Source organism: Fusarium sambucinum, chromosome I, assembly GCF_050947815.1.
Source record: "Fusarium sambucinum isolate potato_lamoka chromosome I, whole genome shotgun sequence".
Lineage (NCBI taxonomy): Eukaryota > Fungi > Ascomycota > Sordariomycetes > Hypocreales > Nectriaceae > Fusarium > Fusarium sambucinum.
Genome location: NC_139294.1, coordinates 5,535,716 through 5,562,940, shown reverse-complemented (window position 1 = coordinate 5,562,940; position 27,225 = coordinate 5,535,716). Strand labels below are relative to the sequence as shown.

The 27,225-nt window shown below is 47.4% G+C and overlaps 9 protein-coding genes across 9 annotated transcripts; 5 read left to right on the top strand and 4 right to left on the bottom strand.

Annotated features, from left to right (window-relative positions):
* Positions 1 to 1,315: 1,315 nt before the first annotated feature.
* On the top strand, positions 1,316 to 3,013 carry FSST1_004489 (major facilitator superfamily domain-containing protein; the record flags this gene model as incomplete). Its single annotated transcript, XM_083230668.1, has 4 exons — positions 1,316 to 1,437; positions 1,485 to 1,612; positions 1,669 to 2,699; positions 2,753 to 3,013. 4 exons carry the CDS (start codon positions 1,316 to 1,318, stop codon positions 3,011 to 3,013), a joined length of 1,542 nt encoding a protein of 513 aa, XP_083087919.1.
* Positions 3,014 to 3,955: 942 nt separating this feature from the next.
* Positions 3,956 to 6,053, bottom strand: FSST1_004488 (uncharacterized protein; the record flags this gene model as incomplete). Its single annotated transcript, XM_083230667.1, has 2 exons — positions 3,956 to 5,841; positions 5,888 to 6,053. The coding sequence occupies 2 exons, from the start codon at positions 6,051 to 6,053 to the stop codon at positions 3,956 to 3,958; spliced, it is 2,052 nt and encodes a 683-aa protein (XP_083087918.1).
* A 3,905-nt stretch (positions 6,054 to 9,958) lies between these two features.
* Positions 9,959 to 10,976, top strand: FSST1_004487 (LicD family-domain-containing protein; the record flags this gene model as incomplete). The annotated part of the gene is made up of 2 exons (XM_083230666.1): positions 9,959 to 10,749; positions 10,826 to 10,976. 2 exons carry the CDS (start codon positions 9,959 to 9,961, stop codon positions 10,974 to 10,976), a joined length of 942 nt encoding a protein of 313 aa, XP_083087917.1.
* Positions 10,977 to 11,786: 810 nt separating this feature from the next.
* On the bottom strand, positions 11,787 to 14,460 carry FSST1_004486 (uncharacterized protein; the record flags this gene model as incomplete). Its single annotated transcript, XM_083230665.1, has 3 exons — positions 11,787 to 11,998; positions 12,047 to 14,176; positions 14,229 to 14,460. The coding sequence occupies 3 exons, from the start codon at positions 14,458 to 14,460 to the stop codon at positions 11,787 to 11,789; spliced, it is 2,574 nt and encodes an 857-aa protein (XP_083087916.1).
* A 714-nt stretch (positions 14,461 to 15,174) lies between these two features.
* Positions 15,175 to 16,439, top strand: FSST1_004485 (uncharacterized protein; the record flags this gene model as incomplete). Its single annotated transcript, XM_083230664.1, has 2 exons — positions 15,175 to 15,208; positions 15,316 to 16,439. 2 exons carry the CDS (start codon positions 15,175 to 15,177, stop codon positions 16,437 to 16,439), a joined length of 1,158 nt encoding a protein of 385 aa, XP_083087915.1.
* A 542-nt stretch (positions 16,440 to 16,981) lies between these two features.
* On the top strand, positions 16,982 to 20,253 carry FSST1_004484 (VPS11 family protein; the record flags this gene model as incomplete). Its single annotated transcript, XM_083230663.1, has 7 exons — positions 16,982 to 16,993; positions 17,080 to 17,331; positions 17,386 to 17,505; positions 17,555 to 18,202; positions 18,250 to 18,483; positions 18,528 to 18,863; positions 18,910 to 20,253. 7 exons carry the CDS (start codon positions 16,982 to 16,984, stop codon positions 20,251 to 20,253), a joined length of 2,946 nt encoding a protein of 981 aa, XP_083087914.1.
* A 452-nt stretch (positions 20,254 to 20,705) lies between these two features.
* FSST1_004483 (nicotinamide-nucleotide adenylyltransferase) lies at positions 20,706 to 21,548 on the top strand (the record flags this gene model as incomplete). Its single annotated transcript, XM_083230662.1, has 1 exon — positions 20,706 to 21,548. The coding sequence occupies one exon, from the start codon at positions 20,706 to 20,708 to the stop codon at positions 21,546 to 21,548; it is 843 nt and encodes a 280-aa protein (XP_083087913.1).
* A 1,733-nt stretch (positions 21,549 to 23,281) lies between these two features.
* Positions 23,282 to 24,775, bottom strand: FSST1_004482 (S-adenosyl-L-methionine-dependent methyltransferase; the record flags this gene model as incomplete). Its single annotated transcript, XM_083230661.1, has 6 exons — positions 23,282 to 23,427; positions 23,487 to 23,571; positions 23,620 to 24,052; positions 24,100 to 24,351; positions 24,409 to 24,461; positions 24,593 to 24,775. 6 exons carry the CDS (start codon positions 24,773 to 24,775, stop codon positions 23,282 to 23,284), a joined length of 1,152 nt encoding a protein of 383 aa, XP_083087912.1.
* A 766-nt stretch (positions 24,776 to 25,541) lies between these two features.
* FSST1_004481 (uncharacterized protein) lies at positions 25,542 to 27,038 on the bottom strand (the record flags this gene model as incomplete). The annotated part of the gene is made up of 1 exon (XM_083230660.1): positions 25,542 to 27,038. One exon carries the CDS (start codon positions 27,036 to 27,038, stop codon positions 25,542 to 25,544), a length of 1,497 nt encoding a protein of 498 aa, XP_083087911.1.
* Positions 27,039 to 27,225: the final 187 nt, after the last annotated feature.

Genomic DNA, 27,225 nt, shown 5'->3' with positions numbered 1-27,225 from the left:
TTTTGGTTTAATGGCCGGTAGATGTAATCTGATATTTACCGTTTTGTCTATTAAGTACGTGTGTATGTGTTGATGGTGTATATATTTCATGTTGGAGACTTGCCGACTCCAATTGCCGATGGCTACTTGGCACGGACCAAAGTGACCCTCCAACTCCGCATCAAGAGCTTGGACGGACCATTCAGACGATGAAAATTACCCCAGAAATCCGGGGAAAAGAAGAGAGTCGAGAACTAGTAAGGTAATTAATCTTACGATTTGCTAGGTAATTCATATTCGATTTGTGGACTCGTAGGAATCTGGGGAAACGGCTGATAGATAGATCAAGATCCTGGGGAAGGCCTGTTGAATCTGGGGGGAGAATCGTCAGTTGTTCGGCATTCATGTATGTACATATTTTATTGGAGTCACTCTTTAACCGTCTTGCCGAATATGTTATCAGACTGACAAGAGATTGGCTGTATTCGACCGTTTTCTCCACGTGGTGATTTATGACAAGTGCGAATCTCTGTACATACACAGTTACTATGTACAGTAATGATGGGCCATTCTCCAACATTGACTGTTGGACTTTTTGTTTTAACTTTCGGTTGATTAATTCCCCGCATCTAAAGCTAATGTCTGTCAATCACTTAGCTTAACTTGACTTGTACTATGTAGTCAGTCATTCAGGCTCATCGACTAGATTCATCAAGGATTGATAATAGCTGACTGTTTGACACAAAACTAGAACTAGAGACAGATAGACAAGTAATTAGCCGAGATAACCAATACACGCACCTCTTGTCTCTTCATCCACAAGAGGGTTCCATCAACGGCTGGAAAGGAAAAGGAAAAAATCCAATATTGCGGGGGAGGCCATGCCAAATGCAACACAAGACCCTTGACTAGACTCCTCCTCTACTGTAACTAGGGCCAAAGCACTCACATTTCCTCTCTCTTTCTCGCCTTCTCCTCTCTCTTTTTCTAGCATCCTAGCAAAGTTCCCCGTGAGGGGAAATACACACCAGATTTAAAGGAAAAATAGACACACCCTCCAATTCACTTCCAACAAGAGGGGTTCGCTACCCTTTTCTCTATAGCACTTATCCCGACACGGTAGCCCGAGGTGCTATCAATTCCCTTGGCTTTTGCTATATCAATCAAGCTTGACCCTGCTCCCCTTATTTTAACTCACCATTCCCCTTCCATTCTGATCTGCAGTTCAATTAGAACACAGACTAGCTTTGTTTTTTATTTTCGTATAATAAGCTTAAGTCCTTGTCTTTTTTCAACCTTGGCCTGTTGTTCACATATACGCCCTCAACAGTCAACAATGGCTACCTCTTCTGATAGAGACCAGGAGAAGGGTTTTGATGAGAGGTCCGAGATGAAGGACATCTCTGGTGGAAACACCGTTCATGATGCTGCTGGCCATGGTCACACTGCCACTGATGCGTGAGTCTCATCTCATCTCAGTCTGAATTTATACTGACATACAACAGCTACGGCAACGCTCTAGTTCAGTTCGACCCAGCTGCTGAGCGTCGACTACGATGGAAACTCGACTTGTACACTGTTCCCACCGTCGCCGTCTTATATCTCTTCTGCTTCATCGATCGTGCCAACATCGGTACGTCTCTTTCATCATCGCTCATCTCAGCTCAAACATTCTAACATTTCCTCCAGGTAACGCTCGTATCGCTGGTATGGGAGCCGATCTCGGCCTCGTGAACTACGATTACAACAAGATCCTCTCCGTCTTTTACATATCGTACATTCTCTTCGAAATCCCCGCCACCGTCACTTGTAAATGGATGGGCCCCGGTTGGTTCCTCCCGGCTACTTCTCTAGCTTTCGGTATCGTCAGTGTCGCCACAGCCTTTTGCAAAACTCAGGCTGCTCTCTGCGGTGTTCGCTTCCTTCTCGGTATCTTTGAGGCTGGCATGCTTCCCGGAATCGCTTACTACTTGTCTCGATGGTACAAGCGCTCTGAGCTGACTTTCCGTCTGTCGCTCTACATGGTCATGGCTCCTCTGGCTGGTGCCTTTGGAGGTCTCTTGGCCAGCGCTATTCTCAAGCTTAACCACTTTGGAGGTCTTCACGAGTGGCGAATGATCTTTGCTATCGAAGGTGTCATCACCATCGGTCTTAGTCTCCTTTCCTTTATCACCCTCACCGACCGACCTGAGACCGCCCGCTGGCTCTCACAGGAGGAGAAGGAACTCTGCATCGCCCGTGTAAAGTCTGAGCGTCTCGCTCAGACCGAAGTCGTCGACGGTATTGACCGAATCAAGCTCTGGCGTGGTGTCTCCAACCCCATCACTATCCAGATCGCCTTCATCTTCCTTTGCAACAACATCACCGTCCAGGGTCTCGCCTTCTTCCTCCCCACCATTGTCGGTACCATCTACCCCGACTACAGCGTCGTCCAGAAGCAGCTTCACAGTGTTCCTCCTTACGCCCTCGGTGCTGTCTTCGCTCTCCTCTTCCCTGCCATCAGTTGGTGGGTTGACAGGCGACAAATCTTTATCATCTTGTCTGCCCCCACCGTTGTCATCGGCTACGCTATGTTCTTGGGATCTGATACTGCCAATGTTCGATACGGTGCTTGTTTCCTGATTGCCAGCACTTGTATGGTTCTGGGTACCATGACCAACGCTCACATCAGTGCCAACGTTGTCAGTGATACCGCTCGAAGCAGTGCAATTGGTCTCAACGTAAGTAAATCTTAACAATATGTCTCTAATCCTTTACTAACACTGTATCGCAGGTCATGTTTGGCAACATTGGTGGTCTCATCGCTACTTGGTCTTACCTCGACAAGGATAAGCCCAACTACCCCATCGGCAACAGCATTAACTGCGCCGCCGGATGTATCATCTTCATTATTAGTGTCTCTGGATTCCTGTGGATGAAGTGGGATAACCGACGACGCGACAAGAAGAACGTTGAGCAGGAGCTGGCCGGCCTGTCTCCTGAGGAGATTGCCAACCTTGACTGGAAGCACCCTGGACACAGATGGCACAACTAAGAATGTGCTTTGCATGCATATGTTACTGTTTTGGTTATTAGCGGATAGGATTTTTATGTCATAGTTTTTATTCTTGCATACCGGCTAAGAAGGAATTGTCAGAGAATCTGCAAAAATGAACAGTGTCTTGATTCTCTACCAACTTGATCCAATGTCTGTTCTATATTTGTTACTCAGTGAGACATGGCTACACATGTAGCCCCCCTGAAACCAAAAGGCAAGCAAATAAACACACACCTACGGGATCAGACATAGAATGTAGAAACAACCATGAAGATTCTATTCAGGTAAGAAAGACAGCTTAGCTTTATAGCTATAGCTGAGTTTCTAGAAGCTACTCTATCTAGGCAGCTGCCTGTATCACCGGCAGCTTACCTTCAATAAACACAAACAGTGTCTAGGCATCAGTTCTGCCAACAATCAATCATATACATAGGGCAAAAATTAGGCAAAAATGCAAAAAGAAGATCTGCGTATCGCAGATGGCTGGATCTCTCCCGCCGGGAATTGAACCCGGGTCTCAAGCGTGACAAGCTTGCATACTGACCACTATACTACGGAAGATGAGCAATCTGAAGACTGCTGTAGCTGGGGGGTTGTTGACGATCGATTCACTATTAGTTACTAATAGCCCTACCCAAAAAATGGGAGTTACACGTGAACAACCTTCTACTAACGTCCCAGTTATGCGTATGTTAAGTTATATAAACGTTTATTAGACCACTTGCAATTCTGATAAAGCACTTTTATAAAGATTAATTTTTTTAATATCTTTCTTATAAAGATCAATGCCTAGTGTGTTGCCATGTATAGTACAGCTGGCAGATTTTATTAACATGTATGTATATCAAGCAGTTGAAGTGAGTTCCTATCAACTAAGCTATTTGGAATACTAGATAGATCAAGACCACTATATACAAAGGCAGTGCTCAATGAATGAATTCAATCATGACTTCGGCCCCATGTCAGTCCTGGGCTATTCAGTTCCGTCGTCAAAGCAATTCTTCCAACCTCACGCTCTGGATAAACATCACAAATTCGAACACTAACATTCTTAATCGTAGCAAGTCGATCAAGACCACTCTTTCCGCTTCCACTTTGAGGTAAATCAATAAACAGAGAATCCCTTGTAAGACCGGTGATATTATCCAGAAAGTCGGGTGCCCTGATGCGTTGTCGAATAATAATGTTGGCAACAGCACAAATGATTAATACCACAGTCGAAACAACTGTCGTAGTAAACCACGGCTTGTTCAACACGTATATATCTCTGTCGAATTCCGTCCACAACGCCGTGGTGTTCTGCCAATGCTTTTGTTCTGAACCCATTCCCTTCCCGCCGGTTATTATATTTACGTCATTCGAGGACATGACGATGGTGTTTAGTGCAGTCGCAAGTCTTCTTTCCAAAATATATGGTGGAAGAGAGGAGAAACACCCGGGCCATTCAGAATCACCAGTGTAACCCTTGAGAGAACGCTGGAACAATCCTAGAGGGTCGCTTAAATACGTCTCTAGTACGGTAGGTTCTGCGACATGTTGACTTGCACCCATGTATGTCAGTTCAGTTAGAACTTTACCAGGCAGCCTGTAGTTTGAGAGTGTTGTCCAGTTGCCCTTGATCGGATACGAAGGCGCATGTCGAACCCGATTAGCCTGACATACCAAGTCAGCATCGACTGCCAATCTTTTGCAAGCAACCTCCATATCGATGTATGACGTGCTGATGTCACAGACTCTAAGCATCGGAATAATGTTTGTATGTGGCTGCTCCAGCTCCAAAGTAGGTTCTGTATACTGGCAATTGCCATCCATCACAAGTTGCAATTTAGATTGTGGTTCAAAACCCAATGTTCCACTATGCTCCAAAGTTGTTGAGCTATTCGGGAAATCGAGCCAGATGTTCCGGTATCCCATACCTTCCGCGCGGAATTGCTGTACCAAGGGAAGTTCAGAACTGGTATTATGAAACGATAGCGCTGTCGAGCCGTTACTGACCCATTCGCTTCCATTAAAGGCTCCCCCGCATGAAAGAACCATATAATGGAAATCAACTATCATGGTTGAGTTTCCTGTTCCTTCGAATGAACCATTTCTGATAGGGAGTCCTATTAACGAGGCGTAAGGGACGATTTCATCCTCAGGAACTGGTACCCAGGCATGTGGGCTGCCGCTCTTATACTCGGGCAATAGTTCAATGAAAGGAATGCGGACGTTCCGCCAGAGATCTTTGCGTCCACTTCGTGAAGCTTCCCATTGCCCTCCAAGATCAGCAATCGTGTTGTTGTAGTAAGGACTGCTGCTATTGGCATGAGAGACTAGAGTATCCTGTTTTGAGAACGAGGCAGAAAGAATAGTTCTCATATCGGAAATAAGGGATTCCATGGCAGATGCACCAGAAAACACGCTCGCCCCATCACGATAATACTGGTGGATTTCACTTCTATTGTTGCCGAGGTAGTATGCTGCTGGTATTTCCATCCATGTAGGATTCTGCTGGCGATGCAACGAACGGAGCGCGGCTTGGCCTCCCAAAGGACTAAGGGACCATACTGAAAGAACAACTATCACCCAGCTGCCGATCCAGCCCATGGTTATAAAGTTTTTCAGAGCAGATGCTGTGGTCTGGCTGGTCAATAGGAACTCCAGAGAGCCTAATGTTGAACCTCGTTCGGCACGGAAGAGTGCAATAGTCTTCAGTAGTGGGCCGAGGACCGCTGCGAATAAGATAGGCCATAACGTAGAAGCGACACTGATAACCTCAAGTACCGTATCGCCGAAAGAGGACTGCCTTTTTCCATGGAGATAACCCATTATGACCAGGAGAACTATCATCATGTTAGTGCTTGTGCTTCTCTGACTTGAGGAACATACTGGTATAGGCAATTGGAATGATGAGAAGAGGTATAGAGAAACCCACTCTCATAAGCCACGATGGTGAAGATTGCCGAAGTGATTCTTTCAGTCCATCGGAATGAACTTCAGATACATTTTCGGATATCATGAGGTTTCGCAACTCTGGCTGCTTGGTTTCTTTCATGATGAAGGCGAGGCAAGATGCTGAAGAAAGTAGAAGTTCCAGGTTGACCCCAGATTGAGAGTTTAGGATATCGATTAAAGGTGGCAGAAAGACTCTTTTGGATCTGGCATGTCTTTGACTGGTTTATTCTACTTTCTGATTCAACTTGTCATGCTTTCAAGGCACGCATCCATTTAGTTGTATTGGATGTCGTTCATCGTTCTCTATTTGTTGTTCGTTTTTGGCTTCATGCACGATATACTGAATGCTCAAAATATGTTGGTTAGGAAAATCTCAGCTTGCCTTAGCGCTTCAGCTCGATGTGTTTTTGCAGAACCAACAGTTTCGATGGCGATCAACTTCGTGGCTCAGACTTCTTACCCATAAGTACAGCTCGATTCGAGTGTAGATATGTATCAGCACTAGTAGTGGGATTATCCCGAGGCATAAACTGAACAGAACCAACCCTACAATGTCAACATCAGCTGTCCTTCCAAATCCACTTGAAGTTTAGCGATAATCATCCAAGGGATACGAAATTCCAACAGCTATGCTGTTGATCACCCCCACAGATTAAGCAGTAAAGAAGTTTAACTAAAACAAGGCTGCAATGGATCTTCCGCTAAGCCGGATATCTGTAGTGGGTAATGAAGACACCTACTTCGAGAGCCGCTTGGGAGGCTCTACCCAGTAACATCAAGGCTTGGATGGGGAGCTGCCGGACAACCACTACGACTCAAGCCATAGCAGCACAGGTATGTAGGGTGAGATTTTAGTGTAGGCATTCTTGGGGTAAGGGCGAAGGCCAAGACTATTGAGGGCTAGGAAGCCTGGCTGTTGCTCTGCAGTCTTACTATATATCGATTGGCTGGAGCTATAGACCTAAAACCTTTAACTTATACTAGCTTTTATTCACTTGCAAGTTACAACTACACATGTCTCCGAGATGGAAAGCTTAAAGGTTTATGTCTTCCTCTGATCCAGCAATGGTCCGAGATAAATGATGAACCTACTTCTGAGCAGTTTGCTCTGAGTGCATGGAGCGGACTGTTCAACTCAAGCTCAACTCCTTGATTGGGTATGAGAGAGGATTTGCCAACCACTAAAGTGATAATTCCGTCCAAGGGAAGCAATCAAGACACTTAGCTTCTTACATGTAGCATGTACGAGGAGGCCATATTCCAATATGTTCCAGGTTGTTGTTTTTTACTTCGCCGCGGCCGCGTGAAACCCTTCCAGATCTGGTGTGCAGCGCCACATCTGCAATTGATGCCTCTCAAGTGACATGTCTCGCTGTGTTAACCGCATCAACAGAAGTGGTGCCACATGCTTAATATCTACCTTGACGGGGCCCAATTGTTCATGTGCCATCGAGTGTTCCTGTGGCTCCAACAGCCAAATAAACGGCCTGTCCGAGTTTAGAAACTGAAAGGTCTCGTCATCAGCGTAGAGAAACACGTCGCGTTGTAAACCGGTTGGAATATCCTCCGCATCTCGCATAGCAATAAAGCGACTTGTTAGTGGTTGTAAGCTATCGTGTGGTATATCGTGTAACTTGAATATTCTCATGATGGGCTCCTTGACCAGTGACAAATAGCGATGGAACCCAAGTAATACGAACTTTACCATTTGCTCTTTGAAAGTAGATCAGTTGATGTCTTGATCTTTTGGATAGAATACCACAAAGCCGCAGGGTACCAATGTCTTGGTTGAAACACTCGAGTTCATGATGTGATCCTGCCATGGCACATGTGTGAGGGCTTTCTTGATAATCAAAAAATCGGAACTACCAAGCGCCTCTCTGGCCACATCGCAAGCGCTGTATCGTGCACTTCGCTTTGCCCCACCCGTTCTCTCGGCGGCGAGTTCATCCATTGTCATGCCATAAATCCATGTCAGCGCGGATCAGTCGAATAGACTCCTCCTCTTCGCGGGGTAGTTTTTTCAAAATGTTTCTCCGTTCCCCTTCGCTTAATGACGACGGATCAGCGACGGCTCGCTCATGTAGTTCACGGGCAGTATCGTCCAGTGCAAGAGGGTGAGGTCTAGGTGGACGAGAATCCACGGATTGAATCACGGCTATGGCCCTCTCCAGTAAATCTTGACCCATGATATGATATATGTGAGTTGGTAAAATAAGAGAAATGGTGTTGGTTTGGTATATACCGGAAATAAAACTATTCCCCGTGTTCGAACCAGGATTGTTAATGCTGTTTTTATATTTGTACCGCCCAACTTTCCTATACCCGAGACTAAGACTTACGAGCTGTAGTTAGCCTTAAGAAGATTGAGAATCATCTTCCGTTCGTTGAAGTGAGTTCTGATATCTGCTTAAACTGTTACTCAATTGTTGGACATCATTGTAGTCTATCTATGCCGTAGAGCTCTTAGTAGTCAATAGCTGACCAATCATCAACAACCCCCCACTACAGCAATCTTCAGATTGTTTCATCTTCCGTAGTATAGTGGTCAGTATGCAAGCTTGTCACGCTTGAGACCCGGGTTCAATTCCCGGCGGGAGAGATCGCCACATGAGAATACTCATGAAATCAATTTTTTGTATTTTTCGACTATCCACCTCTTAGCTTACCCGAGTACCTACGCACAAGTGTCTGAAGATAACATTGCATGCAGAAGTTAGTGTCAGCGCCGCATCGGAGAGTTGATGACGACGCATCCGGGCCATGCCATTTGCGGCTACCGATGAGATATCGCTTCCTCCGTAGTGTAAGTTGAAAATCTATAAACAGGTCCGTGGCTGTAATTTTTATTCTAGAGTTTTGGAAAGTATTTTGCCAATTGGTAGCTTCGCGGAGTTAGGGGAAGATGTCCATGGAGATAACTCATTTTTTAGTTTTGGTTAGAAACTGGGTTTACAGTTGGCAGCCCAGTCTTGGCTTCATCTTACATTGACTTGGCATCCGTGGTTTAACGGGCGGTTTAGCACACGACTGCTTACTCTGCGGGGCTTAGCGCTGCCGAGAAACACTAAGTAATCCACTAGAATTGTGCTGTGAATATGCGCCGAGAAATGCCATGACTGAGAATACGCGTAAGACGTCTTTGATCCAACAGCCAAGATAAAACGGTGGAATCGCAAATGTCACGTTGTTCGGCCTACAGTTGCCGTGGAATTCTTGGGCGGTTAGATTTGAGCCTCAACGGTTCACATTTGCACGTTTGCTAACTGGAACGGAAAATGAAAATCGTCAACAGGGGCGTTTGAAGCCAAAGTTTAATATTGTGATGTACAAATCTGGGGTCTGGATCTCTCGGAGTTAGCAGTATGCGGCTTTCAAAAGAAGCATATACATGACGAGAGTATGAAGACAAATTGATATATTTCTTATCTCTTTTCCTGTCAGACTTGTACCACCAACAGAGTGTACTACTCTCTGTACTAGTACTCATAGGTACTTACACTTACATTCACTGTCAACTGGGATTCCCCGTCCGGGCAAGGAGGCGCGTGCTCTCTTCCCCCCCCGCGCCCCTGACGTTGTCGCGGCGCCGCCCGCCCACTTCCCTCTCAGCCTCTATTTTTCTCCCCTGCTCTTATCCACATCCTCCGTCATTCTTTCATTTGGAGTTGGAGCTACTACTTCTTATCACTGATTCTCTCTCTCTCCCTCCCTCTCTTCACTCTCAATTCTAAGCACACAATCTTGTTCAATACCTCATTCTCCTACGACCTAAAACACTGTTTCGCTTTGAATCACATCGACCAAACAAAGCATTGTTAATTAACTCCTCTCTTTTGCATTGCATTGCTACGCCATCCCCAATCTAATACAGTACATACGACGATCCGAGCCGATCGCTACCCACCTCCCGGTGCATATCACTTCAGCAATCGCCTTATATACGACTCTACAACCATCCCTACACTACCGACACAACACAACAACACAACTGCGTACGCAAACATGCGCTCCATAAAGTCGCTACTCCTATGGAGCTTTGCCTCGTTCTCTGCGCCAGCCGCTGCCCTCGCATTTCCCCCACTATTCCACGAAGCTCGACAAGTTCATGATACTTCGTCCCTCGCAAAACGCGCCGACGATAAGCCAAAGACACCAAAATACTTTGTCGAAGCTGGTCGCAATATCGAACTCGGTCACTATGACGGTCGTTTTTTCCAATCAAAAGTTTCATACGAAGAGCATCGCTTCGTTCTTCGAGACCTGATTCGAAGTTACCTATTTACTATGAATAGTTTCGGCGTAGAGACATGGATCGCTCATGGAACTTTACTCGGTTGGTGGTGGAACGGTCAAATTATGCCCTGGGACTATGATCTTGACGTTCAAATCTCAAACGGCACCATGCAGTGGATTGGCGATAACCTCAACCGTACCGAACACAGCTGGAACTATACCGATTCTGCTTCAGGGGAGTTCACATCCAAGAAATACCTACTGGACGTCAACCCTCACCACGTCGACATCGATCGTTCTGACGGACGAAACATCATCGACGCTCGTTGGATTGACATGCAGAACGGCATGTATGTTGATATTACCGGCCTGCGCGAGCGCGAGGTGGATCGACCAGGTATCTGGAGCTGCAAGAACAAGCATCGATACAGAAGCCAAGATCTATGGCCTATGCGCATCACCGAGTTTGAAGGTGTCAAGGCTCGTGTACCCTTCAACTTTAATAAGATTTTGGTTGATGAATATGATACCAAGAGTTTGGTCACCGAGAGTTGGGCAGGGTAAGTCACCGTCACCTTTCCTGTTGCGCCGTTGCAGCAGCCGTTGAGGAGTTTACTTTGCTAACTGAGTTTACAGCCACCGATGGGATCACGATAACAAGATTTGGATCAAGGAGAATGAAGAGGAAGCAAAGCAACGCAAGCTCGGTGCCGTCGATCGTCACCTGGCCGAGGCTGCTGCTAACCCAAAACCCGAAGAGGAGACAGCTGAGCCAGCAGCTCCTTAAGATTCCTTTTTCGAATAATTCCCCTCACAATTCTCAAAATTCGCATACATGACCCGCGAATGATAAACGAATCACGACCTGCATTGTATTAATAGCACCCGTTTTTTCTTCTGATTTACCACGAATCATGCACAGGCTGTCGAGCCTTTGCTACACCGAGGCGTTGGATGTGGATTAATGGCGTTGGAGAGCGCATTTCAGCATACCCGTTGGGCCAAGTTGGCTTGTACGCCACTTGGGCGTCGAATTTGCATTGCTGGATACTTTGTTTGAGTTTGTAGGATGGCTGAAAATGAAGTTAGACATATCCCGGTTGCTTGCGTTTATTCTATGCGACCATTTGGAATCAATATCGTTTTAAATTTCTTATCTATAGAGGACGTCTTAGGGTATTGAACGATACAATCAAGCCATTCATATCATTATTTGCTGCGTGATTTAGGCTTCAGGCTTTGTGTTGACCTCTGGCTAGGACCCGGGTATACACAGATTAACTCATTAGTCGGAAGGTATTATAAAAACAAACAGCTCTAAAGTGACTTGTACGATTCCGTCTTTTAAGCCTTTTGCAGTTGAATTTTCTGATGCCCTGAGGCTTGGGTATGTCTATTACAAACTCCCGATATTTAAAGGAGTGACGCTATGATCGACTGACCCAGTCCTCAGGGTACCAGAAAAGTTGGCCGCCAGGAGCATAAAGGACTAAATTACTAGGCCACTTTATGATACTTAGACTATACTTCTTAGGTTATTTATTTTTATCATCTAAAGCTTAAAGGTCAATTCTTCTGCTACCCACTAGCCAGTTCATCATGAAGCCTCTAACCAGCTCTTCCATGATACCTTCTTTTGTTTTTCCGTCTCTTGCCAACCACCAAACTGCTCCCCATTTCCAAGATCAACCAACGGTGCCATGCTGGGCCGGCCATGCGCACATTGAAACGGGAGTGCGCAACGCGAGAGGCGAGCGATGAGTTCCTCGCACTGTTGAATTGTGAGAATGTCATTGAACATAATGGCACCTGACACAAGTTAGCGAGACGTTGAACAATGAGAGGATAATATCATACTTCTGCAGGCTCTGGAGTGTAACAACTCCAAGATACCTCTTGGGCACCCGTTGAAACGTGATATCAGGGGCTTGTCGGGAGCAGCAGTTGCTGGTCGCACTAGTGGAATGCTAATACCAACACTGCGCCAAGCTTCCGTGCGCAAAAACTCAATCAGCAGTCGGGGTTCTAGGCGGCAGCGCTCGATGATACTTGGCGGAAGACCGGTAACCACAACTTTATGGCGATTCGAGGCTGGAGGCGTCTGGTATATGATGCCCCAAGCAGCAAGGTATCCGCGATGCTGTTCTAACAAGGACCATTCCTCTTGTGGAACCTCAAAGATAATGGGTCGATGCAAAGGTTCTATCCGGGGCAATACTTGGTTGGTCAAAGTGTCGGTTGTAAAATACTCCAACATGAGTTCTTCAAGTTGACAACGTTCATCGACCGCGTGCTGATCGAGCATAACCAGTGCTGAACTCTGCCTTTCGAGTATGGAACTCCCGGGTTTTAAGCTTTTCAAAGAGAGCTTGACCAAGATAAATTTGCGGTCAACCTGCGCTATCGTAGTGGCATGAGTGAGTGCGTGACGGGAAATCTTTCCATTGAGGTTCATAGATCCAGCGCCAAGCCCAACATGACTTCCGTTATGATTATTCCTACCGCACGTATGGAGTTGATCTGACGTCGAGCCATCGATACATGGTATTAGTGCTTGCACAGATTGAAAAACGGGATTTTCCCAAGAGTTGATTACACCCTGAAGCCATTTGCTGGGCCGTTTGTCTTGCTTCTGTACAACTCGACCGGCAGTGCCACTGCTTGTGTTACTGTCACTTGTTTCAGAGTCGACAGTGCGGATGTCAGAACCGAAGGTGCTGATTGTTTTAGACAAGCCACTTGGCTGGTCTTCTGGCTCGGGAGAAGATATGTCAAACGGTTTACGTAGTAACTTTCCACCCTCGCCAACAAGGCGGTCAGAGGAACGCGGTTCTCGTGTCTTTGTGCAAACATCTGTCGCTTTTGAAGTGGAACTAAGCGGTGTAGCTCTTCCAACTTTCACCCGGTGCCATCCTTCAAAGGGGCTATCCACTCGTGCTGCGACTGATTTGGATCTAGATGTCGAGGCAACGGAGCTAGCTCTGGAGCTATTCGATGATGTCGGTTTCTTAGACCGACCCAGCGTCCTCGCCGTTGAAAACAAAGATTCCTCAGTCCTTATTTGGACTTTCCGCGGTCTGAACTGATGCTTCTTGAGGAAACCGTAACATGTCGCTTTCAAGAGGTCAATAATCGCAGACAAAGTCTGGCCATGACTCCCCAGCTGGTCCGGATTGTTAATTCCTTCCAAAGAAGATGTTGTAATCTTCAGATAAAACATAGGCCACCTCTCAATGCCTTTGCGACTTCGTAGCTCTCTGCCCGTAAACTCATCCAACTTTGGCGAAGCATCACGATCACCCTCTTCACCATCAATAACGCCAAAGCTAGAGTTGCCAAAGATCCTGTTGATCTCTTCGTAAAGTACATCAGTACCAAACTCGTTTGTAACAGGGGAAATTCCCAAGCTAACAAATTGAGAACGGCGTGTGGCAACGGGATTAGTGCAAATGCATCCTTTGACAGAAATCGGTCCGCATGATGCTGAAATAGGTACCCAAGCGTCGACATCGCTTGAGTCTGCAAGACCAGCTTGGGTAAGGATACGAGAGGTTCTCGATGTTATGTCCAGTTTTTCTGGTGGCCGGAATCGAAGTTCACGTTGCGTAGCTGTATGTCTTAGTGATACAGTTATACTAGACGGCCACGCAAGAAGCATGCCCACAACAGCTCGAGTCAACTTTAACCATTCTTTATCAAGAGCAGGCTTTTCACAGAAAACAGCTCTTTGCTTGACCCTGACTGGCATATTGCCGAATAGATCTCGGATTGTAGTGCGAGTTCCATGGTCAAAGTTGACAAGTCGTGACTCAGGGGATGCAGGCAACTGTCTAGCTAGAACCCGAGAGTTACGGACTGTGATAGAGTTATGAGAGATATGCCTTTCATGATGAGAGGTGATGGTCAGAAGAGAGAATGTAGCAAGAGAGGCTAAGAAATCGCCATGTTTCCCATGGACAGATGACGTTGTAGGGAATTTGGATGTATCTAAAGCAAGCGGGTGTTAGTCAATGTGTTAAAGCACAAGCGTTTCACTCACGGTGGAGCTTCCCGAGTCCCCCGCCATCTTTAAATTCTTCAGGTGGAATTCCGGACCCATTATCCTCAACGGTACAATTTCCCCTGGCGTAATCGACGGAGATGTTGACCTTGGAAGCGCCAGCATCCAAAGAGTTGGCGATGAGACCGCAAACTACTCCGTTCAGGGACGTGATGTTAACCGATGATTTGATCTTGTCGACGACATCCTGTGGAAGTTGTCGGATGATCATACTCTATAGAGGATCATGCTTGTTGGCTTCAAGTATTTGCTGGCTGTGATGTTGTTGTTGAATGTGCAAAAAGTTCAAAGGGGAAATGACGTCGAAGCTGGAGCTAGGGGCACCTGGTCTTTGGGGCGATCTATTTAAGGCGCAGTGGGTAACGTCCCCAAATCCAGGGTCCCGCATAGTGGAGGTGGCGCCAAGAGCGATGCACCTTTGAGAGTCGAGACCTCAGCCGAAGCTTGTAGCCACAGGAGACATGAAAAGAAAACCCGTTGAAGATGGAAGAGTGGATGGGAGAAATTCTGCCTATTTTTCCGTTGATCTAGGACAGATACGTTATAGCACAACGGACAAGAACAGTGCAAGGACATTCTGGCCCGTGATCCCTTTGTCTCGATATTGAAACATCACGTGATAACAATACTGCACCATCATGCTTCGCCGCTTTCAGCCTTCGTTGCCGCCCATACCACACACTTTAACCTGCTGACGACTTCTTTTCGAGGCTCATTTCCTACTTAGTTATCTGCTTTTGTTCACTGTCCTTCATCGTAGATTGTCGCACCAATCTACTTGCTCTTTCTGCTCCTAGCGAGCATTTACTCTAGCGATTCTCTTTCCTTTTGTTGTCATTGTCTCCCCGCCTCCGGCCGCTGCCCAACGACGCTATATCGGCGGCCTCAACTCGACGCTTCACACTCGGAACGACTTCTCAATTTGATGGCGACGACCGACGCGATATCTCCAGAGCAGGGTGAGTGATTGAACTCATGGAAATTCAAGAGGCATACTTGCGATCACGCAACATCGCCACCTTGAAATATCATCGGAACAAGCACAACTAAGGCTAACATGACCAAGACCGTCAAGGTCAACGCAGGAGACCATTCTCAACATGGGTAAAGAAGTTTACCAACTTCAAATCTGATGGTGAACGCCAAAAGAGACAAAAGAAGCGCAGTCACAAGAAAAACAACCCATATCCAGAATCTGGTCAGATCGGCAATGGTGTCACCAACGGGACGAGTGCATACACATTCACCACCACTACGGGCACAAGTAACACCAGCGCGAACCAATCCGCCCGAACATCCCGAGAAGACCAGGCCCCACCAACAATTGGAGGCAGGAGTTGTGCTGGCACCGTCTTGACCGACCACGAAGCCTCACGTTCGCTTATGGCTCCAAGCCATAGAGCAAGCTCTGTCGCTGGCACAAGTCGTACCATCGGCGGAGGAGTCGATTCCAGGAGGGGGGGAGACAGCACATTTTCAAGTCCAGCACCGTCTGTCCGATCTTTGACAACAACTTTGACAACGATTCAGTCCATGGCACCCAACGGCCCAGGGCAGCCTCATCATCATACCTCGCAAAACCAAGGAACCTCGCAGTCTATTCAGTTCAGCCAACCCTTCCCCACTACGGGGGCGCCTGCATCTGCCATCCCAGCTCATCTGGCTCCTAGTGGCAATCCAACTACCTACACCTCTGCGACGGCCAACAATCTCTTGACCGACAATGCATCCATCCTCACGTTGGCGTCATCGAGCAAGCGCCGGCGCCGACGTTCTCTGGATACCGATGCATCTGTCCGTGCTCTCGCTCCCTCATCTCTTTGGGGTGGTAGTCGTGAAAGTCTACCGCTTAGCGTTCTTAGCGCAAATATTGACCCAATGGGCATGCCACCTACTCCTGGTATTCATGGTAACCCTCGGTTAGGAACCGAGCGAACGAGCATATACTCGGCCACGGGCGTTGGACCTGCCATTTCGGGTGATCGCAACAGTTACTATGCCAAACAAGGAGACGCTGCCAGTGTTCGAAGTGGATTGCTTGGTCATGGGCGGGCTGAGAGCGTGAGCGGTAGTATTGGTGGTCTGAGCAGCCCGTTGGCTACTCCTCGTGAAGTGTACAATGAGAATGTCGAATATGAGAAAGAGGAACGAGAGATTACCCCTATGGCTTCCAGGACTAAGGAGGGATGAACATGCTGTCTTTTCGCACAAATGAGTTATGCTTTACTTTGTTACCGGAAGTTGGGTTTGGCGGGTATACGAGCGTATTTGGTGTTTTGATTGGTTTTTATATAGAGTCTGGTCTGATACTTTTACTATAGGCAGTTAGGGAATGGTTTCCCTTAATACCATCAATGATACCCTGAGATCGATTAGAGTCCTGAGTGAAGTTATTGGCTTGATGTATACTACCATTTAGACTCTGGCCAAAATGCGTAATGGGTTTATAATGAAGATAGGCGAATTCAACATTGTCTGATAATTTGTATCAATATTGCATATTCTTTCAATCCTAAGCTCATGACCTATAAGATAAATAGCCTAAAAGCAGGTCAAATATGCCCGGCATAAGATATGTTTGATCATATGCAAGCAGCAACAGCCACTGTGGCGCTAGGCAAGCTTCCACTCTGCCACTGTAGCTCCCTAGCTCAAGTGTCCCACCATCGTCATCGCGCCCTAGCCTATGGATCTTCCCCAATTCAAGACCCGACATTCTCAGATGCTTCAAGATGGCCATTTCAGTAAGAACGGCCCTTTTGTCTTTTGCAGACAAGCCTCATCTACCGGGGCGTATACAAGTTTTCAGCATGCTAACACTCAATTATAGTGGAAGTCGTTTGACTTCTTCGATGTCGCCCAAATCACGCTCGCTGAAGACGAAACCCGACAGCTCTTCGAAGGCAACGAGATCTCGAGCGTTTGCGCAGGCTCCGATAGCCTCTTCCTTGGATCATTCGATGGATACGTCAGCATAATAAACAAGTCATGGAAGGTCGTCAAGCGCTTCCAGGCTTACGAGGCTGGGAGCATCACGCATATGCGCCAGGTTGAACGAACGAGTCTCTTGTTGACAGTTGCGGTACGGCTTGTTTACTATTCGATCGAGCGACAGATATACTAATGATTATAACAGGAGGATATGAGCAGTGAGCCTGTTCTCAAGGTGTGGGCGCTTGATAAACTTGTCAAGAAAACCAACACACCGACATGTCTAAGCACGGTGATGATCAACAACAACCGACGACAATTTCCTGTAAGACGCTTCAGGGTTTTATCATGGAACAAAAACTGATCACTAGAAGATATCGGCGTTCGCGGCTACGGATGATCTTACACAGATTGCGGTAGGATTTACGAACGGTGCCGTCACCGTAATTCGGGGCGAATTGGTCCACGACCTCGGCACAAAGCAGCGCATCGTTTTCGAATCAGAGGAGCCAGTTACAGGTGTTCAATTGGCATGGGACGAGACGCAGAAGCTCACCACCTTATTTGTCTCCACAACCTCAAGGATTTTAAAGCTAGGCCTCTCAAAGAAGGGACATGGGATGCCGCCCAAGACCGTTGAGGATGCTGGATGTGCAGTGGGTTGCATGACGCGTGACCAAAACACTGACGGTGTTATCATTGCGCGGGACGATGCCATCTATACCTATACTCAGGAAGGCCGAGGTCCCCCTAAGGCGTATGAGTCGCCCAAGAGCAAGATTGATGTTTACCATGAATACGTTGCGGTTGCTTGTCCGCCAGCAAGCAGTACGGCAAAAGACTCCGAGGCTATGAGACGGCGATTTGGTAGTACGACTGCTAATTCTCTGTTCAATGCGTCATCTTTTGTGCTGCTGGATATGGACCTTCGAGTTATTGGTCACACTGAGACGTTGATGTCTCCAGTGGGGCATTTTGTTGATATCTGGGGTGACTTTTACACGATCCTTCAAGATGGCAAGGTAAGTTCTTTTTGATTGAAATTTTTGGCTCACACTAACACTTTCAGGTTTATCGATATCATGAGAAGAGCTTGCAGCAACGGCTGGAAATGTTGTACCAGAGGAACATGTTTCCCCTGGCTATCGAGCTTGCGCAAAAGTCTGGGATGGATAATGAACAGCAAAGCCTTATTTACCGTCGATTCGGCGATCACCTATATCAGAAAGCTGATTATGACGGGGCCATGGTTCAGTACATTCGAGCAATCGATACGACCGAGCCATCACAAGTCATTCGCAAGGTAAATAATACATTGCTATATGTAACCAATGCTAACTTTCTCAGTACCTTGATACACAACGAATTCATAACCTTATTCAATATTTGGAGCAGCTTCATGACCACCGAAAAGCAACCGCTGATCACACCACTCTTCTCCTGAACTGCTATGCGAAGCTCAAGGATATCAACAAGCTTGAGAAATTCATCAAGTCTCCTGGCGACCTCAAGTTCGACCTTGATACGGCAATCGCCATGTGTCGTCAGGGTGGATATTATGAGCAGGCAGCGTACCTAGCCAAGAAGCATGGTGAGACCGATCTGGTGGTAGACATCTTGATAGAAGACTCCAAGAACTATGCCGAAGCGCTCGATTACGTCTGGCGTCAAGATCCCGATATTGTACGTATGAATCAGTCTCCGAACGAAATATCTGCTAACAATGTAGGCGTACCCTTGTTTACAAAAGTACGCACGAGTGTTGATCGAGAACTGTCCTCAGGATGCCACAAAGCTATTCGTGGACTACTACACCGGCAACTACAGACCCCGACGAACTTTAACTGTGCAGCACGACATCGACACACCTGCTAGTGGCGGGTTTGCAGCCGGAGCCGCCAGTGCTGTTCAGAACCTTTCTAATCTTCTTCCCCTGCCTTATATGAATACTTCTTCAGTAGCATCCCCTGGTACTATTGGCAATACACGGGCTGTAGTGAGCGACAGCACCATTGTTGTAGACAACGACGATATCCCTGCACCTAAATACACCCCGCCTCCACCAAGAACAGCATTTTCTTCATTCATCGACCACCCTGATGAGTTCATCGTTTTTCTCGAAGCATGCCTTGAGGAGAAGCACCTCAAGTCGAGCGACAGGACAGATTTGTACACTACTCTTTTCGAGATGTACTTGTACAAGGCCAACGAGAAGAAGGGTCAGCATCACAAGGAGGAATGGGAGGCAAAGGCCAAGAAGCTTATTGAAGGCGAGCATGTACCCATGGAAAGCTCAAACGTATTGCTTCTATCGCATCTCGCCGACTTCCAGGACGGAACAGTCCTTGTAAAGGAGCAAGCAAAGCTTCTTTTCGACATCTTCAGATCTTACACATCAGCCAAGGACACTCGAGGTGCCATGAAAGCTCTCAGAAAATATGGCCCCGAGGAGCCGCAGTTATACCCGGCTGCACTGGCATACCTCACCTCGGATCCGAAAGTGCTAGAGGAGGCTGGGCCAGATGAGCTAGCCAGCGTTCTAAACAAGATTGACAAGGATGGACTCATGGCACCTTTGCAAGTTATCCAGACTCTTGTGGGACAATCGTCGGGTGGTGGTGTCGCTACCATGGGCATGATCAAACCATACCTGCACGAAACAATTACGAGAGAGCGCAAGGAAATTGCCTCTAACCGAAGCCGAATCAACACACTCCGGGGAGATACGGAAAAGCGTCGCGAGGAGCTTGCCGACTTGGGATCCAAGCCAGCTGTATTCCAAGCAACATGGTGTTCCGACTGCAGTCAGCGACTAGATTTACCTGCTGTTCACTTCCTATGCAAGCACAGCTTCCATCAACGTTGCGTGCGAAACGGAGGCAACGAGGGTGATTCGGAGTGTCCCAAGTGCGCGCCCGAGAATGACATAATCCGCAAGATGCGAGAAGGACAACGTGAGAGAGCGGGTAAGCACGATCTATTCAAGAGCGATCTAGAAAACAGCGAGGATCGCTTTAGTACATTGGCAGAATGGTTCTCGCGAGGAGTCATGGATGGGCAGAGTGCCGAGTAAACATAATGAATAAAGCTGCGGGCGTGAGATGCATGGTGTCTAGAGGAGTTTGGGTTTATTATAGGTCTCGGCCTTGTTTCATTGCGCTGGGCTTTATTATATACAATCAAGAAATAGCCAATGGTTTTATACGGTCAACTATCTGTTCTCGTATCCTGGTGTTGTGTGACTCTGCCCCCTTGTCAGTACTCAGCCAGCCCCATGTCTCCTCATGTCATTTCCAGGATATTAGAAAAGTTGACCAGAATCATAAAAGACGAAATTAGTGAGTCAGTTCATGGTGCTTAGGCCAAACTCTTGGGTTGTTTATTTTCGTATCCTACAGCTTGGAGGCCAACTGTTCTGTAACCCGCCAAGTCATTTATCTAGTACTACGTTGATCCATGTCCATCATAAGTACCTCTCTGATTCACCAACACATGATGAGCAACAAAAACTCAACACCAGCCGACATGCCTTCAATAGACCCAAAAACTCTCGTCTCGTCATTTTCTCGAGCCCTCACCTCCTTCCAGTCATCCTCAGATGCATTCCGTGTTCTGTGCACTCTACCCCACACCTCCAATGTCCCCGCGCCGCGCCGTCCTGGCCGCTCAGTCCGGCATCTCGTAGTCCTGGACTCGAGCTTCAACCCGCCAACGCTGGCGCACGCCAGTATGGCCCGTACTGCTCTGAAATCAGAGGGCCAGGAGAGATTGATGTTACTACTCTCAGTCAACAACGCCGATAAAGCGCCGAAGCCGGCGAGTTTTCCCATCAGGTTGAGCATGATGGAGGCTATGGGACGGGAGTTGCTCGATGAAGGTGTCGAGATTGATGTCGCCGTTACTACGATGCCTTTCTTCCACGACAAGGCGAAAGCGATAGCGGAGTCTGGGTTTTACGCTACTGAAACTGGGGAGCAGCCCACGCAGACCTTCCTGGCAGGCTTTGACACGATAGTTCGCATTTTTAATCCGAAATACTACAATGAGGGAATCCAGAACGCACTACGGCCGTTTTTTGAGAGCTGCAAGGTGAGAGTCACTACGAGGCCAGATGAGGCGTGGGGAGGAGTCGAGGAGCAGAGGGCATGGTTGACCAAGGAGAGAGTGGAAAATGCTGGAGGTGATGAAGGTTGGGTTGACAGAGTTGAGATGATTGAGGGTCGAGAGGGAGATGAGGATGTCAGTAGTTCTCGGGTGAGAGATATCATCAAGAGTGGACAGGGGAGTCTCGATGGGTTGGTTGGGGATGAGGTTCAAGGATGGATTGAGAGGGAGGCTTTGTACAGAGAGAGGGAAGCCAGTCTTTAGTCTTGAATATTTGGTGATGTTTCTGTAATTCGAAAGCGGCAGCTCTTTGATCGATTAGGATTTTTTGCATTTAAGATAACCTGTCTAGAAATCACAGTTCACATCTTCTGATGCCGAAGTATTCGATTGTCAAATGAGGCAATGGTAGATGGCACTGTCTACTGCAGGGTAGGACCATTGGGATTTTGCTTAACAGCATCACAGAGTTTTCCAGGACAAGACTGAATAACAAATTTCAGTAGTGATGTAACACTAGAAGATACTAAGTTTCAAGCTCAAGCCCGATAATCTTATGTTCAGAACGGTTAAGAACGTAGTAATGAAAGCCATGCGATAGGTGAGACTGGCCATTGGCAGGCATCAGGGTACCAGAAAAGTTGGCCGCTGGAAGCATAAGAGACGAAATTAGCAGGTCACTTTATGCTCCCTAGACTATAGTCTTTAGACTACTTATTTTTATACCCTAAGACTTAGGAGGCCAACTTTTCTGCTACCCACTAGGCAGGATACATATCATGACACCTCATGCAGGTAGCAAAGTGCACATTCAGCATCATGACACATCCATGATAGAGTAACTAGTACTGTGCATAACTCCTCTATAGAGAACACCCGACATCCGTCACCAGCCACATCTCAACAACAGTCTCGACTATCTAGCTCGGAGCTTTTACTCATGATTCGGAGCAAACGATTCGTGTAGACATTTTGCTCCGGCACTTGGCATGTAATCTCGGCGCAAATCAGACCGCTAGCCAACGATCCACTGCAAAAGTGAAGCAAAATGGTCAGGAGAAAAAAAGAGGTTACACAATCCACAGTGAAAGGATTTCTTCTGACGCTGCTTGGATGAAGTCGTTGATAGTGGAGCCTCTCTTCTCGGCGCCTTTGCCCAAGCGCACCTGCCAAAATATGAAAGCCCCACCATTTCATTTTTTTCTGCGGTGCGGCTCCAAATTATTCTGCCGCCCAACTTTTAGGCGGTGAGCTGAGAGTGATTGGAAGCCCCACATACTGCCTATAAATACAGAGCTTCCCTCCGAACTTTTGGACTTTTTTTTCTTTTCTTCTTCATGTCGACAATACTTCAGAGAATCATTTCTATAGTATTCGACCTTCTCTTGGTTCCCTAAAAGAGCCACAGATCCCACCCTGGTTGATGAGTGTATATCCTCGACACCCTAGAGTGAATACCTTTTGGTCCTCTCGATCTGTCCGCAAGGATGGCGGTAGTTGCCTTTTAGGCTTCTGCTGTATAGAGAGTTGTTTTTTCCTCTTGATGATCTCGACCCTGACTGCGGTCTTGCCTTCGGGCGCGCGTTCGGGGTGGGTGTTGATGGACGTCTGACAGGCGTGTTTCTTTTTTCTCTTTTTCATTACTGTCTGGGGCTTGCCCTGGTTGTGAGGAAGAAGTTTGTACCCTAAACCACTGGTTGCTAGGTGACGAGAGAATGTTGATGACTGTCGAGGTACGGTTCGTGTGATATGTCGAGCACGGTATGTGGCAGAGGCTGATGCATGTCGACAACGCGGTTGGCGAAGCTCATCGTTAATAGTGGTAATCTTGAAGATGGGCTCCGATGCGCCTCGATTCCTTGATCCAAAGAATAGAACTCGACAGTTGTCCTACTCGATCGACCGTGGTCCGAAGCCTTGCGATGCGATACACGATTATCCCAGACATTCAGATTTATTATTTGTATTCGATGTCGCCAACGTTTATTGCTATCCATCTATGGCTTCCGACCATATACGTACCGCACCATCATATACCCGTGCAATCTGCGGTTAGACAGCGCTTTGAGCATCGAGGCAACGAACTGCGTATACTCTTCCCGGGGCCAGTTGAGGACATGGTGCCAAGTGTAGAATGTGTACCCTGTTTAAGAATCGTCAGAATATGCAGACAAGGAAGGACGTGAAGTGATGGAAGCATACCCTCAAGATCATTCTCCATGGTTAACCTGACATACTCGCCCGTCTCGGCGAGTTTGCGGTTATTTGGCCAGCCGCCAACAGGTAGCTGTCGCTAGAGTCAGTGCTGCCTCGAGCGGCGCGACGTTGTACTTACCTTGTAGTCAAATATTCTGACATCGGTGAAGCCAGCCTCTGTGATACTCCGCTCTTGTATTGCCTCTCTTTGGAGGAAGAACGATCTCCCTGTCTCGAGCCCACCGCTCTCGTACAGGTCATTCCACGTCTTGAGGGCGGGTTCATTGTCGGTTGTCCCGTCGTCGGAGTAGAAATGAATGTCGGCTTCGCATGATTGAACCCATCCTCCAGGCGCGCAACAGCGGTATGCTTCGCGGAAGAGTGCTGGCCAGTCTCGAATAGAGCCAAACAGGTAGCGTACGTGGACAAAGTCGAAGTAGTCATCTTTCCAGGGCCACTCGAGACTGGCGTCTGCGATCTCGAAGCGTACGTTTGGAGGGACCCATTCTGGCTGGCAGGGCGAGAGGTCCGAGCCGACGACTTGGGCACTGGGATGTGCGTCTGCGAAATCTCTGGAATAACTGGTTAGTAGATGAAAGAGACGGGATGGGAGACTTGCATTGCCCATATGCCGGATCCTGTACCGACGTCTAGAACTGTCTGGACGTGAGGTGATATGGGAGCTAAAAAGAGTTTGTTGTCGAGTAGGATGGTGAGGTAGTGATGGGTGATATCGACAGATTGGAGCTGCTGCTCGTCATTGGGAGCAAAGTAATCGGCATCATGCCGGTCACTGTGATAGGTACGGCCTTGGATGGTTCTATATTCGAGGATACTTGCTGCTATTGATTCGGGATATAGAAAACTGGCACTGAAGACAGACGATCGATGAGTATATGTATATGAAGTGGAATAGCAAAGAACTCACGCGTCTGACCCGAGGGCCGAGTCAACGTCAAAGTTATCATGATCGACGTTATCCTACCAAATACGAAAAAAGACAAAGTGTTAACGAATAAACATATCAAAGGCAATTATAAATAAAATAAAATGGACTCTACAAATTCTGTGCTTGTTGGTTGGTTGGTGGTTGTGGGCAAGGTATGACATACTCCGGGGTCCTCTGCGGGGATGAGTTCAGCTTGAGGCGTGGGGGAAGATGGAGCAGCAGAAGCGGAAGCAGAAGCTGGGACTGAAGCTGAAGTTGAATCAGGTTGAGCGGGGGGAACAAGAGAAGTACGAGAAGTGGAAGCAGTAGGAGTTAGAGCTGTGGGGGTGTCTTGTTGGTTCGTCATGGTTGATATCCATCCATCCATCCGTGACCCAACAGCCAGGTCACCGTTACGTGGTTGTAGTAAGTGTTGGTTGGTACGGCGCAGTTAATAGTTAGGCTCTTTCTCTCTCTTTGTACTGAGGATGTTTGGTGATGTTGAAAGAGTAGAGGTTGTTGATCTATTCATTCCCCCCTCTTTACTTGATTAATGGAGTAAGAAAAATAAATAAAAGGGATGGAATGTGAGGAGGCCGAGATTGTCTTTGACCACCCAAAATAAGATATCGAACTAACTATTAAGAGCGAGAAAGCTAGAGAGTTCCATATCAAGGGCAGCATGGAAGAACCCCTCATTCTCTCTGCCTTAGTCCTCTGTCATTAATCTTCACTGGGCCTCTTAATTAGTTCCCGTCCCGTAAGCGGACGTTGATTATAGTGGCTCAAGCCTGCTGAAATAAGCGAGCAGATTTGCCTATAAAATACCAGTTATTTATCCGATCTATTTTGACTCGGCTGCTCTCGAACGTTTATCGACAATGAGGGACCTGCTTTTAGTTAGTACAAACCTTACTTCTACACATTCACTAAATCTCGAAACTTCAATGTTTCAATAAATCATCTGATCAAATCAAAAGTCAATTTCCCATATACTAAAAAAGACCAGTCCAATACGCGACCAGCGCTTTAAAATACCAACCCATTCCCTGAACGGCGACATACTCATACATACATACTCATACATACGACTGACGACCTACCTCCTACATACCCAGACAAGTCACTTGAACTTATTCAGAGCGCGGGAAGGAAGCGTACCACTCGTCCATACTGACCGTGTGCCACTCTGGAACCCCAAGACTAGAGGCACGGCCATACTCGACGGAATGACCGAATAGGTTGTGCCTAGGGCACACCTCTCCCTCTGCTAGGTTTCCAGACAGCCATCGTTCATGTCGAGCTTTGTCTTGTCGACGGAACCACGACTCCCACGGATTCCACTCCGGGTGAATGTAGAACCTGTGGACGCGGTGGTTGCTTGTAAGCTGCGTCTCAGGATCCACTGCCAAGTTGACATCGGTAGCGAATGGCCTTACAGCGTCACCGAGTTTCCCCCAAGACGTTTTGAAGTACTCTTTGTCATAATGACCTGCCCGCATGCCATCTGCGGCGATGGAGTAGAGAGCTGCTTCGATGCTTTTGAGAAGAGCCTCCTCTGAGGCGTCGATCATTTCGTACTCGATCATCAGCTTGAGCTTCTGCTTGAAAATGTCTCCGACCTCACCAAAGTAGTTTTCTTCCCACCTAGTATACTCTTTGTGCAGATCAGCGTGGAGGATGTCGATGAGCTTGTCGATGGAGGTGAATTCACTCCATTGAATCGACGACATACCTGAGAGATACTCTCGTGTTGCAAGCCTGACAAGGCTGGCTGGACACTCGTCGTACCAATCCCTCAGCTTGATGCCCCGATCAGCATGCTCGCTCAACATGAGTTCCAGAACAGAAGGAATCACATGTGACTTGAGCGCTGTTTTCAGTGGTGACATGAGAAAGTAGTCACGCGGGTTGTCGCCGTGCCACCGTAATTTATCTACCACAGACCCAAAGAGGAAAAATGTGTCAGTGCGAGTTGGGTTAGGAAACCCGTGGCTGCTCAACATCTTGATCTTACTGAATATGACTTCCATGGCGCGCTTGCTGATACCTCGTTGCATCTGATCCAGCAGATTCGTATTCATGTGGCCGAGCGGCTTCATGACTCTGTCACGCTCGGTGTTGAGCCCGACCCATCTGGCGGTTTCGCCATTGGCACCTCTCTTGAGAAGCCATTCTAGAGCGTTGAAGATCTTGTCACGCTTCTTATCGCGAATTCTCGTTTGGTGCTTATCTTCCGAGGAGCCAACGTCCTCGTTCACGCCGCTCAGGAGAAGGTCCACAGTGGTCTGCAGCCGAGGAGCTTGCAACGGACTCAGAGGAAGGTAACGCCACATTGCGTCGATGGGCGCTGCGTTGTAATACTCACAGCGATCCATCATGGCCACATTGGCCACACGGACAGACAGGTAGAACTGCTTGAAACCGTTAGCATGGAAGAAGAAAGGTCGGGCAAGGTCATACATGCGAGAACACGTCTGGCTCAGATGATCGAAGCCTTCTGCTACCTGGTAACCGTCGGGGTTGTCGTTGATTGCGCCAATGATGTTCAATAGGCTCTCTGTGGGAAGCATGGCCAGCATACTAGTCTGCACAGGACGAGACTGGTTGCTAAACTGTTGGAGAGACATGATGTCGGTTGTTGTAGTGTTGTTCTGTTTGGTGTGAGTTGTTGCGATGTAAGATGTTTTGGTGTGAGAGTTGTTTTGATTCGAATTCTGTCGAGTTACTAGAGGACTCTCGGTAAGGCTTTTTATACTGATGGAGACTGCTTACATGGAGTTGTGGTATTTGGACAATAACTATTGTTCAGTTGGC